The sequence below is a fragment of the Dendrobates tinctorius genome, unplaced genomic scaffold, assembly GCF_039654945.1.
Source record: "Dendrobates tinctorius isolate UK_male_01 unplaced genomic scaffold, ASM3965494v1 ptg000007l, whole genome shotgun sequence".
In the NCBI taxonomy this organism is placed as follows: Eukaryota; Metazoa; Chordata; class Amphibia; order Anura; family Dendrobatidae; genus Dendrobates; species Dendrobates tinctorius.
This window is the reverse complement of record NW_027361675.1, coordinates 38,724,626-38,738,852: the sequence shown is the minus strand read 5'-3', so window position 1 is coordinate 38,738,852 and position 14,227 is coordinate 38,724,626. Positions and strand designations below refer to the sequence as shown.

General features: G+C 43.9%; 1 protein-coding gene and 1 long non-coding RNA gene across 3 annotated transcripts in view; one reads left to right on the top strand and one right to left on the bottom strand.

The window, feature by feature from the left end:
- UNC45B (unc-45 myosin chaperone B) overlaps positions 1–10,617 on the bottom strand; it is a 56,774-nt gene extending 46,157 nt beyond the window's left edge. Inside the window, exons 1-2 of the mRNA XM_073573529.1 lie at positions 10,467–10,617; positions 1,330–1,491 (exon numbers count right to left, since the gene is read on the bottom strand). Coding sequence (XP_073429630.1) covers positions 1,330–1,491; positions 10,467–10,478 — 174 coding nt within the window. The 5' untranslated portion in view covers positions 10,479–10,617. The remainder of the gene's footprint in view (positions 1–1,329; positions 1,492–10,466) is intronic.
- The window catches only part of LOC141087782 (uncharacterized), a 61,449-nt gene that overhangs the window by 14,868 nt on the left and 32,354 nt on the right, over positions 1–14,227 (top strand). The gene's annotated exons all lie outside the window — the stretch shown is intronic.

Genomic DNA, 14,227 nt, shown 5'->3' with positions numbered 1-14,227 from the left:
AATGCTCAATAAAATAGATTGAACATAAAATATTTTTAACTAACTAAATTTTTACTTTGGTTTTCTTTATCTATCTTGTGTTAAAATCTGATATAGTTTTAAGCGAAATTTATGCAGAAATATGAAAAATTCTGAAGAGTTCACAAACTTTCAAGCACTACTGTATACCATATATGTTTATAGTGCTCATGTACTGACACTACAGTAGTTTTTAATAATTAACCCCTTCATGACACGCACCATACATCCACGATAAGCGATCCACCCGTGGCTGTTAACCTGTCAAATGCCACTGTCAATCTCTGACAGCGGCATTTAATGTGATTGTGCCAGAAGCGCATCACTAATCCCGCCCATCGGTGCCTGTGTAAAATGACCGCAGAAGGCGATGGGTCGGCATGACAACTGACAGCCCCGGGGTCTGCAGGAGACATCCAGTGGTCGGCGCTCATAGCAAGTGAGCATTTCTGAAGCCTTGCTCTATGTAGCACAAGTGATACGACGATCGCAGCTTCTAGTCTCCCATGGAGACTATTAAAGCAAGTGAAAAGTAAGAAAAAAGTTTTTAAAAATATTTAAAAAATAAAAAAATATAAAAGTTCAAATCACCCCCCATTCGCCCCATTCAAAATAAAACAGTAAAAAAAATACTCATATTTGGTATCACTGCATTCAGAATCGCCCGATCTAGCAATATAAAAAGAATTACTCTGGTCGGCAAACAGCGTAGCGAAAAAAGTCAAAACGCCAGAATTACACTTTTTGGTTGCCGCAACATTGCATTAAAATGCAATAACAGGCGATAAAAAGATCAAATCTACACCAAAATGGTATCAATAAAACCGTCAGCTCACAAAAACTAAGCCTTCACCCAGCTCCAGATCACGAAAAATGGAGACGCTAAGGATCTCGGAAAATTATACAATTTTTTTTTTTCTTTATAACAAACTTTGGAATTTTTTCTTCACCATTTAAATAAAAAACAACCTACACACGTTTAGTATCTACAAACTCATAATGACATGGAGAATTGTAATGACAGTTCAGTTTTAGCATTTGGTGAACATGGTAAAAAAAAAAAAAGTTGTGGAATTGCACTTTTTTTTGCTTTTTCACCACACTTGGAATTTTTCCCGTTTTTCAGTACACGACATGGTAAAACCAAAAGTATATCCCGTCCCGCAAAAAACAAGCCCTCACATGGCCATATTGACTGAAAAATAAAAAAGTTGTGGCTTTGGGAAGCAGGGGAGTAAAAAACAGAAATGCAAAACCGAAAATGGGCTGCGGCGTGAAGGGATTAAATGCATTTCTTGTTTAGACATTTACCTTTTTAAGTTGGCAGGCCGATCGATTACGGTATAGAACTGCCAACATTTTCTTATCTTTTAAAAGCTTTATAGCTTTGGTATAGCAGTCAATAGCCTGGTCATAGTCATTTGCCTTAAAATATTTATTTCCATCCTCTTTAAGCTGTATTGGGTCTTCCATCTGTAGAAAGAAAACATAAAATAATCAATTACAATATTAGCAATATCAGTGGCCATTTTGATAGAACAGAAAAAATAATGGGATTATTAGGTAATTTTAGCTGTATATGATGGGAAACCTGTCAGCAAGCATTTACTTTCCTAGTAGTGATGAGCGAGCGTGGTCGAATATTGTGTTATCCGAGCATGTTCAGTTGTTATCCGAGTATCTTGGGCGTGCTCGGATGATATGTTTGAGTCCCTGCGGCTGCATGATTGATTCGTGGCTGTTAGACAGTTGTAATACATGCAGAGATTGCCTGTTTGTTAGGCAATCTCTGCATGTGTTGAGCCTGTCTAACAGTCACAAAACATACAATTCCAGGAGCTCAAACATATCATCCGAGCACGCCCAAGATACTCGGATAACAACTGAACATGCTCGGATAACACAATATTCGACCACGCTCGCTCATCACTAATTCCTAATAAGGGCACCACAGAATAAATGGGTCTGACTGGGTACAGATTAAGGTTGCGGTCAGCCGGCTGTATAATACATTCGATGATCGCATCGCAATGCTTGAACTGGCAGGCAGCTCTCCTTACCTAAGCATGACAGCATGTATTTCTATGCAGCTGTCACTCTCAGGTCAGGAGAGCTAATGGCCAGACCGAGCATCGCCGACCGTGTTATAATAATAATAATAATCTTTATTTTTATATAGCGCTAACATATTCCGCAGCGCTTTACAATTTGCACACATTATCATCACTGTCCCCAATGGGGCTCACAATGTAGATTCCCTATCAGTGTGTCTTTGGAATGTGGGAGGAAACCAGAGTACCCGGAGGAAACCCACGCAAACATGGGGAGAACATACAAACTCCTTGCAGTTGTTGTCCTTAGTGGGATTTGAACCCAGGACCCCAGCAATGCAAGGCTATCCACTGAGCCACCGTGCCGCTGTGTTATACTGCAGTCTGTCTTTTTGATGGAGATACTGTACAAGGGACTTCCATCATTTTTAGGGTATGTTCACACTGAGGTTTTTAGGACGTTTTGGGGCAGAAAATGAATGGAAACTCTCCAAAATCTCCTCAAAAACTCAAAACTTCTCAAAAACATGGAGGTTCTGTTCAGGGCATATACCTATATAGTTTGAAAAAAAATGTTTCTACACCAGACAATTTAACAGTATGGAATTTGTTGGGAGTATATAACAGCTGCAGGCTTATGTTGCTGGGAATGTGTTGAGCAGAGAGCAGATGACGTTGTACTAACTATTACAGCTTGCTGATATGGGTGTAGTTACTCTATACTCGATTGTATGACCTCTCTGGTTTGTTTGTGTTCATTCCCTCCTGCAATCCTCCATGTTGTGATGATGAATATAATGGTTTGTCAATGTTCTAAGTAAAATACGGTAGTTTCTTCTCCCACAATGTCTGACTGCTGGATGATTCTGCTGAAAGTTTAAATCTGTTACAGTATGGAGATGTGTAAGCATTAATCCATATAGTTATGTATATTTTATAGAGTTGCTATTTATGGACATCCCAATTCTCAGCTTGTCAACGTCCTATGAGGCAAACTGATGAGTATACACTCCTGATTAATTTCATGTGATCAAATAATTCTTCTGGTGTAGCTGCTGGGTAAGGGTATGTGCACACAGAGTCTTCTTCAGGTGGGTTCTACCTGACTCTTGCCTGAAAAAGCACTCAATAAATTTTATAGCAGCTAATAGAATTGACCTGACCATTCTTCAGGTGTCAGGCGGCTTACGCTTAAAAGTCACCACTATTTTATATTTAAAATTATAAATGAAACAAAAAATAACTAAAGAAATGTCTTCTGCTTCAAGAATTTAGAAATGCCAACATCTGTAAGACGTCGTGTGTACATATCCTAAGGAGGGTAGAGCTGAGGGCACTTCTTACGGCAATTGATTTATCATATTAACGGAGATATAAAGGCCAACCAAAATACCTTCAACATGTATACTAGGAATTAACTAAGCTCTCAACCCATTTAATAAATCATTTGTTTTTTTGTAATATTTATTAATGTAAAGTAAAGCGAATAAGGCTCCTGTCAGGTGGTTCATGTTGACCAAACCAGGAGCAGCAAGAATGGCAGCCTGGTTCCACTGTCCCAGCCAGGTATGTTTTTATCTGAAAAGCTCTGGTGTTTCAGAGGAAATATACTTTGAAGATCCTGCCGGGGACCATAGCCGTAGACCAGACTAGTCCGGCTCTGCCCTTGGCCGGCTCTTCCCAGAGCTACTCTAGGTGATTGGCAGGTGACTCCCTATGTACACAAGAGGGAGAGACCTGTCAATTACGTGCAGCGGCACTGAGAGGAATCAGCTGGAGGCAACACCAAACAAGTTTTGTGTCCTGCTATGGTCCTCGGCCAGGCCTTTAAAGTATATTTTTTCTTCAACTCCAGAGCGTTTGAAAGAAGAACATACCTGGCTGCAATATTACAGGCAGGATGAGAGTCATGCTGCCCATGCTTTGGGCAGCATGAATCACATGACAGGATTCCTTTAAATATTTAAGACCTACATCTTTAAGCAGCACATGATTGACAAGCCCAGGGATTGGGGGAATAATGCTGTATAACCTTAGCGTTAGGGACCATCCATATGAGGTGCACCTTGTTGTGGTTGAATGGTTTTTATGTTGTTTTTTTTTAATGTGTGTAGTAATAGTAGAAATTATGTATTCATTATCAGCAGTGTGCTGACACACAGTATATGTATATGTTTGTAAAATGGCCATAGTGTATTTAATTTAGTACTAAAAGTGTGCGGGCCCTTTTTTTGTAGCTTGGAATAGTGGTGGATCCCCCTCGGGCTCAGAAACCTTCTCCATCCATCTTTTCCAAAAAAGGTTTCATTAAGAGCTAAGCCTGGTTTATATCTCTTCTCATTTCATTTGAGGCCAGTTTGGGCACATGGAAAGGTGAGTCATTAGAGCTAGAGGCAGGTACAGAGTGCATCTGAAATTCAGCCCTGGCATTTGAAATCACACAGGCCCATGCTGTCACTGTCCCCAAGCACCAGATGCAATATATTACTAATATTACCCTGGATAGAGAAGAGGAGGATTTACTATAAGACCAATATTTCTAATGATTCCCGTGGCCTGCTGGGGTAAGTGATGGAGTCAGCGACTTTGTGCTCCAACACAACTCTTAACAGTATGGGTGTCTTGAGAACACCAATTCTGTTGACATCATAGCAGACAAGGTAGCCCACGACCAAACAGGCCCTTCTGGCATTTGCCAGAATTACCAGATGGCCAGTCCGGCCCTGGCTAGAGGCCATTTATGTGAGGTACACCTTGTCGTAGCTGGATGTCTTTCACACTTTTTGATGAAAAAATGTTAACTAAGTATATCACGTTTTTTACATGTCAAAATATTGGAGTTTACGTACACATTTTTCAGTGTGCTGATGCATAGTGCATGTATATGTGTTTGGAAATGTAACGTTATCAGTACAGCCCTGTAAACAAAGGCTGGAAGGGGGCAGCCAAGTGGGACGCCCTCCCAGGGCTGTGGGGTACTCGGTACCAGGCCCGATGAGCTTCAATGGGAGATGTCATGGCAGCTGGGACCCGGCACGTGGCCCTGGGCGCCCATTGTAACAAAGGGGAAATGTTCAGTGTGCTTATGATGATTAAAGTTTATGAATGAATGAGTCATGACGCCACCTGTGGTGTTCGGCAATGAAGATGTTAAGCCGACGCTGCAGACAGATCCTCTGGGACAGATGGTGGGGTGCAGCAATGATGTTATAGCCCTCCACAGGCAGGGCTGTAGTCCCAGGGCAGTGAGATGAAGTGACACGTAGATGGTGTAGTGTCGGGCGCAGGGCTAGGCAGAAGGATGTAGCAGTGCTGGGCGGGTTGGCGCAGGAATAAGTGGAGGACACCAGGGCATGTAGTTCCAAAGCTTTACTCACAGTCTGTTGCAGGTACAGGTGCCCGCCTCGGTGCCGTGTCCTCCGGGTCAGGGGCTCAGCCAACTTCCAGGCAAGATGAAGCACTCCTTTCCAACACGCCGCCAACATACATGCCTTTTCTGAATGTCTCCCTCTTAGCGCCTTTAGTGAAGTACTCACAGTACTGAGTTACACTGGAGTTCCTCCTGTCAGATGTTCCTATGAACTCTACTTGTATGGCAGACAGCTGTAGCCTACTTCGGGGACTCCTTACTACCTAGTCCCGGCTCACTATCGATGCTGTTGTGCCCCCAAGTCTGGAGTGGGAATAAAGTGGTGATAACTTCTATTCCTCCGGTGTCTGCTGCAGGACCATTAGTATCCATACAACCTCGAGGACCGGACCCCGGCCTTGCGCTTAGAACTTGGGAAGGGTTCTCCTCTAACCCTAACCCTTAGTTCTCTTCTCCTTACGTTCCGTACTAATCCTTTCCTTCTTATGGAGAGTCAGGCTTTCTATCAAAGTTCCTTTCCTGTGCCAGCGGACCCAGGTCACTGAGGTCGGCTGCAGCACCTCCTTCCTCCATCCCACTCAGGGGATCTTCACTCTTCCTCTGACTCTGTCAGACTGACTCAATCTTAAACTCTTCCCGCTCTTTTGATGCAACCTAAACTCCACCCGCCTCCCAGCACGCTTCGTGTTCCAAGCAGGGAGCCACCAAAGGGTGCTTTGCTACACTACTGTGTTGTGTGGGATGCAGTTGTTGGAGCGTGGTCAGGTGTCTCCACCTTACCTGGATGGTGGGGTACCACACCTCAGGAGGAGGTGCAGTACCTCTGTGGCGACTGAACCCTCAGCGGCGCCACACAAGTAAGTCATGCTAATTTAGTTAGCATCAGCACTGTTGTCTCTGCTTCTCTATGGAATTGGACAACCCCTTCATAGGAGAGAAGCCCTTTTTTCACATGACTGGTGACCACAATGTGTATTTAGGACCACACTGTTTTCTGCTCTTTCACAGTTTAATTATTATATTTGTAACAAATAGAGGTTTTTAAAAATGAGACAGACAAGCATACTGATATCAACAGATTGGGACATGTGGTGGTCTGAGGGGGGTCTGCTAAATGCACTTTACACTAAACGAGTGTCTATTCAGCTGACTAAATAGTCACCATATATGGAAGCTGAATTGGTCATGCTGGACCATGTGTCATGACCACCTGTCTAATTACTTCTAGACTGTGATACAAAATTGTCTTTGTAACCTAAAACAACTTTTTGTTTATATACTAATTATATCAGTTGTTTATAAATCACAGAGAGCTTCTGAAAAATTCACTATACTCTGTATACTGTAGAATCCAAACTTAGTATGGTTAGTATATATATATATATTGTCTATTGTGCTTTGGGAAAAAAAATCAAAGCTGCATAATAACTATGCTAACTTTGGATTAGTGCATACACGTATATACACGTACATATATATACAGTCCTCAACATTGTTCAGCAGTCTGAGCAGTGATGAATTTGATCAGAAAGAAGGTCATAGAATAATGGAAGTCACAGAATCAATAGACATGTTCATGGTATGAAAATTATGAAAAAAGGATATTACAACTTTCAAGTCACATGTCACAACCATTAATGGTTGTCTGAGGAATGTTCTGCTGCATTGAATGCACTTGGCCATGCAAATCATTAATATCCACTGCAAACAGCTCCTTTTGAAATTGCTGACTAATGACGTCCAAGATGTCCTCAATGGGAGACAAGTCCGGAGACCCTTCTGGAGCAACTCATGGCACTGCTGTTTCTGGGCCTTCAACAGCGTTTCCGTTATAGCAACACCTTCAACCTCATCTTCTGGGTTGCCCAGCAAGCATTGAGTTTCAGCCATCTCTCTGTCTTGCCATGGCTTGATAAGGTTGCCATGGTAAACCTGATAGGGTTTCCGTCTTCCTGGTTTATGAATCTTATAATTTACATCACCAAGCTTCTCCACCACCACGTACAACCCTTGCCATTTGGCCAAGAACTTGCTCTCCTCCGTAGGAATTAGCACAAGAACTCGGTCTCTCTGATTGAACTGCCTCACTCTGGCTGACTGGCTGTAGATCGTGGCCTGAGCTTCTTGTGCCTGGAGGAGGTGTCCTTTTACAGTGGGCATCACCTTTGCAATCCTCTGCTGTATCAGTGCCACATGCTCAATGACGCTTCTGTGGGGCGACACTTCAGCTTCCCAGGTTTCCTTGGCTATATCCAGGAGACCTCGCGGATGTCGGCCATACAGAAGTTCAAATGTTGAAAACCCCGTGGAGGGCTGCGGAACCTCACAAATGGAGAACAGTAGATATGGTAAGAGACAGTCCCAGTCTCTACCTTCCTTTTCTATGACTTTTCTCAGCATGCTCTTCATTGTTTTATTGAACCTTTCAAAAAGGCCATCTGTCTGAGGATGGTACACTGAAGTCCTCAACTGAGAGATTTGCAGGACCTTGCATAACTCCCTCATCACCTTACTCATAAACGGTGTTCACTGGTCGATCAGGATCTCCTTTGGTAAACCTGTTTGGGAAAAGAGATGGACCAATTCGCGGGCTATACTTTTTGCGGAGGAGTTTCTCAGGGGAAATGCTTCAGGGTAGCATGTGGCATAGTCTAGGATGAAAAATATGTATTGATGCCCGCAAGCAGATTTCACCAGAGGACTGACCAAGTTCATAACAATCCTCTCCAATGGCACTTCAATAATGGGCATGAGGGCACTCAGAAAGTGAGAGGTGGGGGCGGTTAACTGACACGTAGGGCAGGACCTGCAATAGTTTAATATCTCCTGGTGACACCAAGGCCAATAGAACCTCTGCATGATCCGATCCTGTGTTTTTTCCACTCCCTTATGTCCCCCCAAGATGTGTGAATGGACCATGTCCATGGGCACTATTAACTGTTCCAACAGCTACTCCCTCACTTTTGTGACCCAATACAACTCCCCACTCATCATAAAATAGGGAAACCTTGTGTCAGCCCCCAGCTCCTGTGCAACCCCATTAATGACAGTGACATTATTAAAGGCTTCTTTCAGAGTTGGGTCCCTATGTTGGGCAGTCCCAAAATTATCAGTGGTCCTCCCTAACTCTGGAATGTCAGACACAGGGGACACTTCCTCCTCATCCCCCATAAGGACACAAAAGAGAAACCCGTCTGCCTCTGAGTGTGGTGATACCTTATTAGGGTTCACTGGCAAACACACAGGAGGCCTTCTCCCTCCCAATACATAGACCATGCGCCAAGCAACAGCCTCCATTATATAGCCTATAACCACACCCAGAGGTGAGGTATGTGGGTAGCCAAACCCGCCCATCTCTCATAGCTACCTGCAACCCAGTCACAGGTGCAACAAACAAACCTCTTAGTGCTTTCATGCACTAGAGAAAATACTCCAGGTTACATCACAGAGATGAGCCATCTCTGCGACACATACCTCCCATCGACTATGTGACCATTAGCTACACTACTATATATATAAATATAAATATATATTTATATGTAAAAGAAATAGTAGGGTAAAATCTAACTTTTATTTTTCCATTAAAAAGGTTCCATGTTTCTTCAGTAACAATTTTTAATGGAAAAATAAAAGTTATATTTTACCCCACCATTGGACTGATCGCTGGTGAAACCACACTATTTCTTTTACATACAAGGATTTATCCCAATCCGTTTTCCGTGCGAACTGCTGACTTATTCCTGGTTTTCTTCAAAGCGGTGAGCTGGCTGTGCCAAAAAATTTTTCTCCATATATATATATATATATATATAATCGTCTAATTCTGTCTGTCTGTTTGTAACGGAAATCCCGTTTCGCTGATTGACGCGACCAATCAGCGACATGCGCAGTCCGGCCATGAATTGGCGAGGAATTCGAATGACGCACGCCACCGCTACCGTCGGGAGATCTGCGGCTCTAGCCGCTGATCTCCCGACGGTTGCCGCGGGCGATCTCCTGCCAGACGGATTTGCCGCAATCAGCGATATTGGCGTGCAATTTAAAGGGGATCTGTCACCCCATTTTTGGCCTATCAGCTGCAGCCACCACCATCAGGGGCTTATCTACAGCATTCTGTAAAGCTGTAGATAAACCCCCGATGAAAACTGAAAGATAAGAAAAAAGAGTTACATTATACTCACCCCGGCATTTGGTCTGGTCCGATGGGTGTCGTCGTCTCGTCCGGTACTGCAGTGCGCAGGCGCTGGACCTCTCTGACCTTTCCCGGTGCCTGCGCACTGCAGTACTTTACTCTGCCCTCAACAGAGGGCCCCCGGTGAGTATAATCTAACGTGTTTTTCTTATTTTTCAGGTTTCATCGGGGGGCTTATCTAGAGCATTACAGAATGCTGTAGATAAGCCCATGATGGCGGTGGCCCCAGCTTATGGGGTAAAAATGGGGTGACAGATTCCTTTTAAATAAACTACATACATATTCTAGAATACCCGATGCGTTAGAATTGGGCCACCATCTAGTGTGTGTGTATATATATATATATACATATATCTATATATATATATACATATATATGTATAAAACCCTACCATATACCAGCGATGGGACTAATTACCAGATTATGAAATATTATGGATCTCCTTCACAAAGGAAGCCCGAATAATATTTGAAAGTTTCTGCACAGTCTTCACAATACACAAATTGCAAATGTATGCATTCCTACAAACAATATGATCACAAATACACATCTGCTATTCTTGCGCTTATTTGTCTTCTTTACAAATACATATACATATAATTGATAAATATAAGAGAGTACGATGAATAATGCTCATCTTTGCTTGAACAGGAAAATGCAGTATTCAGATGCAAATAAAGGTCACAAAAAAAGCAAAAATAAAGTACACCCTCTCGTTAATTCTGTATTGCTCTGGCCTAGCAGTGTAATTGAAAATTTACTGTGGGCAACCAAACATAGAGATCATTAAAGACTATATAACATTTTCATGGATCAATACACAGACTGCGTTACCTTTGCAGGCATATGAAATCCGGGACTTCTCTGCACGTCTGTTCCTCTAGTATTCTTCAGCCAGCGTGTGTCCTCTGGGTTATATATAGATGTGAATGAGATGGTCCACTTCTTCGGAATGCTGGCGTATCAGACTGGTACAGGGGGTTCTCCTGTTAAATAATCCTGCTTAAATGCTACAAAGAAGAGACAAATATCTATAACATTAGACTAGAAATAAGCAAATAAATAATGATGCGTTTTTGAATTTATTTAAAGGGCTAAGTATAATAAAATGTTGAAAGCCTTCTTAAATAGTAGCAGTCCCCCTGCTAGGGTGGACAGTCCCACCTGCCCTGCCATTTAAGGAGGTGACAGAAAGGAGAGAAGTTGATATAGTGGGAGATGATCCAGAGCAGCTGTCACTGCTGGAAGTGGCCAGCAGCTTCTGGAACGTGGAGTACGTCCATGTCACTAGGTCACACTGATCCACTCCTAGTTTTCGTTTCCTCCTGTTGTGACGTAGCATTTCTAATTTATTAAATCCAATGACTACAATTGCTGCAAATTTTCTATGCCCCATGTTTTCACGGTTTGGAAAAGTCCTTTTTTATTTATGTCAATTGGCATAAATTGTGGAGTCTCAATTTTTCTAAAAAAGAATAAAACAGCATGATGGCTCAAAAGTTAGCTTTGCAGCGCTATCGTCTTGGGTTCAAATTCAACCAAGGACGTCTATGGAAGGAAGTATCTGTTCATATAAACACCTTTTTGGGAAGGAAATTGGTTATTTCCCCTAGTATGGCTCTTCTTTTATTAGATCTAGAAAATTTAGACTTTTCAGATACATTAATGATAGTACATATTTTACTAGTAGTTAAAAACTCAATAGCAGCACACTGGAAAAAAAACCGATATATCAAAATTCGAAGATATTTTTCACAATCTTCTGATACATAGCGCATTAGAAAGACGCTTTGCTCTACATAATAACTTCTTGGACAAATATAATAAAAAGTGGGAAGTATGGAATAAAACTTTTCTTACAAAAAACTAGTTTTGTTGTCACTGATGAATCCAGATAGGATCTTATTTTTCTTTTCTTCTGTTTATTTTAGATTTTAGACTTCAGATGTTAAGTTTTAGTTATATTCTTAGCTTTTAGCTTTAAGATGCTTATGGAGTAGTGGCTATAAATGATCACTCATTGAGTTTCCTATTGTATTTTCTTTTCCCTTCCCTTTCCTTCTGTATCCCATTTCCCATACCCTTTTTTCCTATGTTTGTTAAATTTGAAATACCTTAATAAAAATTATTGGAAAACAAATTCAACCAAGGACAACAAGGACAACATCTACAAGGAGTTTGTATGTTCTAATGGTGTTTGCGTGGGTTTCCGCCGGATCCCTCCCACATTCCAAAGACATACCAATAGGGAGTTTATATTGTGAGCCCCATTGGGGACAGTGATGATAATGTATGTAAAGCGCTGCGGAATTAATGGCGCTATATAAGCAACGAATAATAATAACATAAATTAAATGTTATGTACTGGACTTGGATGAACTAGATTAGCAAGCATTTTGAAGTGGTTTTAACATTTTGACTAAACATAGCAGCAAGATCTGCATCTTATTATGATGCTAATTACCTACTGAATTTTCCTCTGCACTTGAATAGTATTTTTCAATTACATGCAGGGTGTTGGCACACTCAGCAGAAAGTGCACAACAATCTATCAGGTTTATTTTTTATTAATTTATCTTTATATAATTATAAAGAATAAAAACATTTTTGTAGTAAAAATGTAATTATTTTTTCTTCACCACCCAATGGTATAAAATTCTGTGAGGCACAATGTTATTTCAACATGCTGATTGCACCCCTAGATGAATTAATTGAGGGGTATAGTTTGTAAAGTGTTCTCACGTATGGGGTTTTTCTGCTCTTCTCACACCTCAGGGGCTCTGCCAATGTGACATGGAACCCTAAAACCATTCCCGCAAAATCTGAACTCCAATAATGCGCTCCTTTCCTTCTGAGATTTGCACTGTGCCTGAAAAGTAGCTTCCAACCACATATGGGGTATTGACATACTTAAGAGAAATTGTGTAATTTGAAAATTAAAAACTTGGGTCCAAAGATGGCGTCTCCTTGGCGGAATCCTGACTCCGTAAAATCAAGCAGGGGGGCCGACCGGCTGAGGATTACTGCTCAGAGTTCAGGAGGTGGGACACTCACACACAGTGGAATGACCCTGCCCTTAGGAGCCATTTTTGTCAGGGGCTGTTCCTAAGTTGCAGGATACTCTTGTGCAGTACGCCACCCTCAGGTCATTGGAGGCCGCCATGTCCCTTGGCATCGAGGTGGATAGATGCTTGAGGGAGAGGCATACACCAAATGTACCCCCTGTAGTCCTTGCTATGGAGGAGGACATACCTGAGCAGGCGGATGAACCCATGCCGGTGTGGGAAGAAGGGCCCCCGCCGAGTGTCCGGGCCGGAACCAAGGGGACCGTCACCTAGGTTTCGGGGGAAACTGTTCCCGGGGGACAGAGTTCAGGGACGGACCGTTGAGATGGGCAGATGGGCTGGGGGAGGAGCCAGTATAAAAGGGGCAGGGAACGCTAGTCACGGTGAGTCAGCAGACCGGGACAGAAGCAGCAGGAGACCGTGGGAGCGACTGAGAGCCAAAGCAACTTACCAGAGCCAGGAGAGACGTTCACCTAGGACATCAGAGGGACGGCACCCAGATGACCGTCCGAGTGCCGCTGCCCCGCTTCAACCCGCGGCCGCTGCCGCCTCACCCCAGCCCGCGGCTGCGGCCTACCCACGGTCGCTTGTGGCCGTTGCCGCCTCGCTCCAACCCGCGGCTGCGGCCTGTCTCCTGCCACCTGCAGCCGCCCTGCTCTCACCCGTGGTCGCAAGTCCAGTGCCGTCGGCGGCCACCACTGTCCCACTCCGGTCCGCGGCAAGGGCTGGGCCGTTGCTCGCCGCGGATTCCCCGTCGCACCTGTTAGCTGCACAGGTGGCCTGCCAATCGCCACCCCGCATCGCTGCCGCTTGCCCCAGTCCGGGGGCTGCGGCCCATCCATCCAAGGACTCCTCCGGAGCCTGTGGTACCCCGGTGTCACCGGAGCGTCGGAACGCTCGAAGACTACGTCAGCTCTTCAGCAGCTGGGCCCAGCGGCTGCTACGCCAAAGAACCACCGTCCAGAACGCCGAGGGACGTCAGGACGGCTAAGTTGATTATACAGTTAAGAACCCGTAGTCGGCCATACCGCGGCCCTATAGTGACCGGCTTTTGCCGGACGTAGTCGTGTTCTACTCTGTTCGTGTTTGCTTGTATTGAGCCCCTGCGAGGGCAACTCTTGTTACCCCTTTGGTTGGTCAGGCTATGACTGAGGACAGTTACCTCTAGGCCTATAAACGTTATTACTAAAAGCACTAAACCGTCTCATGCCTCGTCACTGCGTCCTGCGTACCTGCTAGTACCACATTTCTCGCAGTTGGCAGGATGCAGTCTCCGAGCGCAGACGGCGGTGCGCCCGACCAGAGTGGGGCTGTAGGTGCTGCCAATAATGGAGGCCCCCGCTCCAGCATCTCTCTGGGGGCTATGCTAAGTAACTTGCCCCGGTTTTCTGGCTCCAATACACTGCTGTGGAGCTGGACAGAGCGCATGCGGGGCCTCTTCCGCATGCATCCGATGACCCCCGATTTAGAGGCTGAGGTGGCCCTCATGGCGCTAGATGGGGAAGCCCGGAAGTCAGTAATGTTGAGACC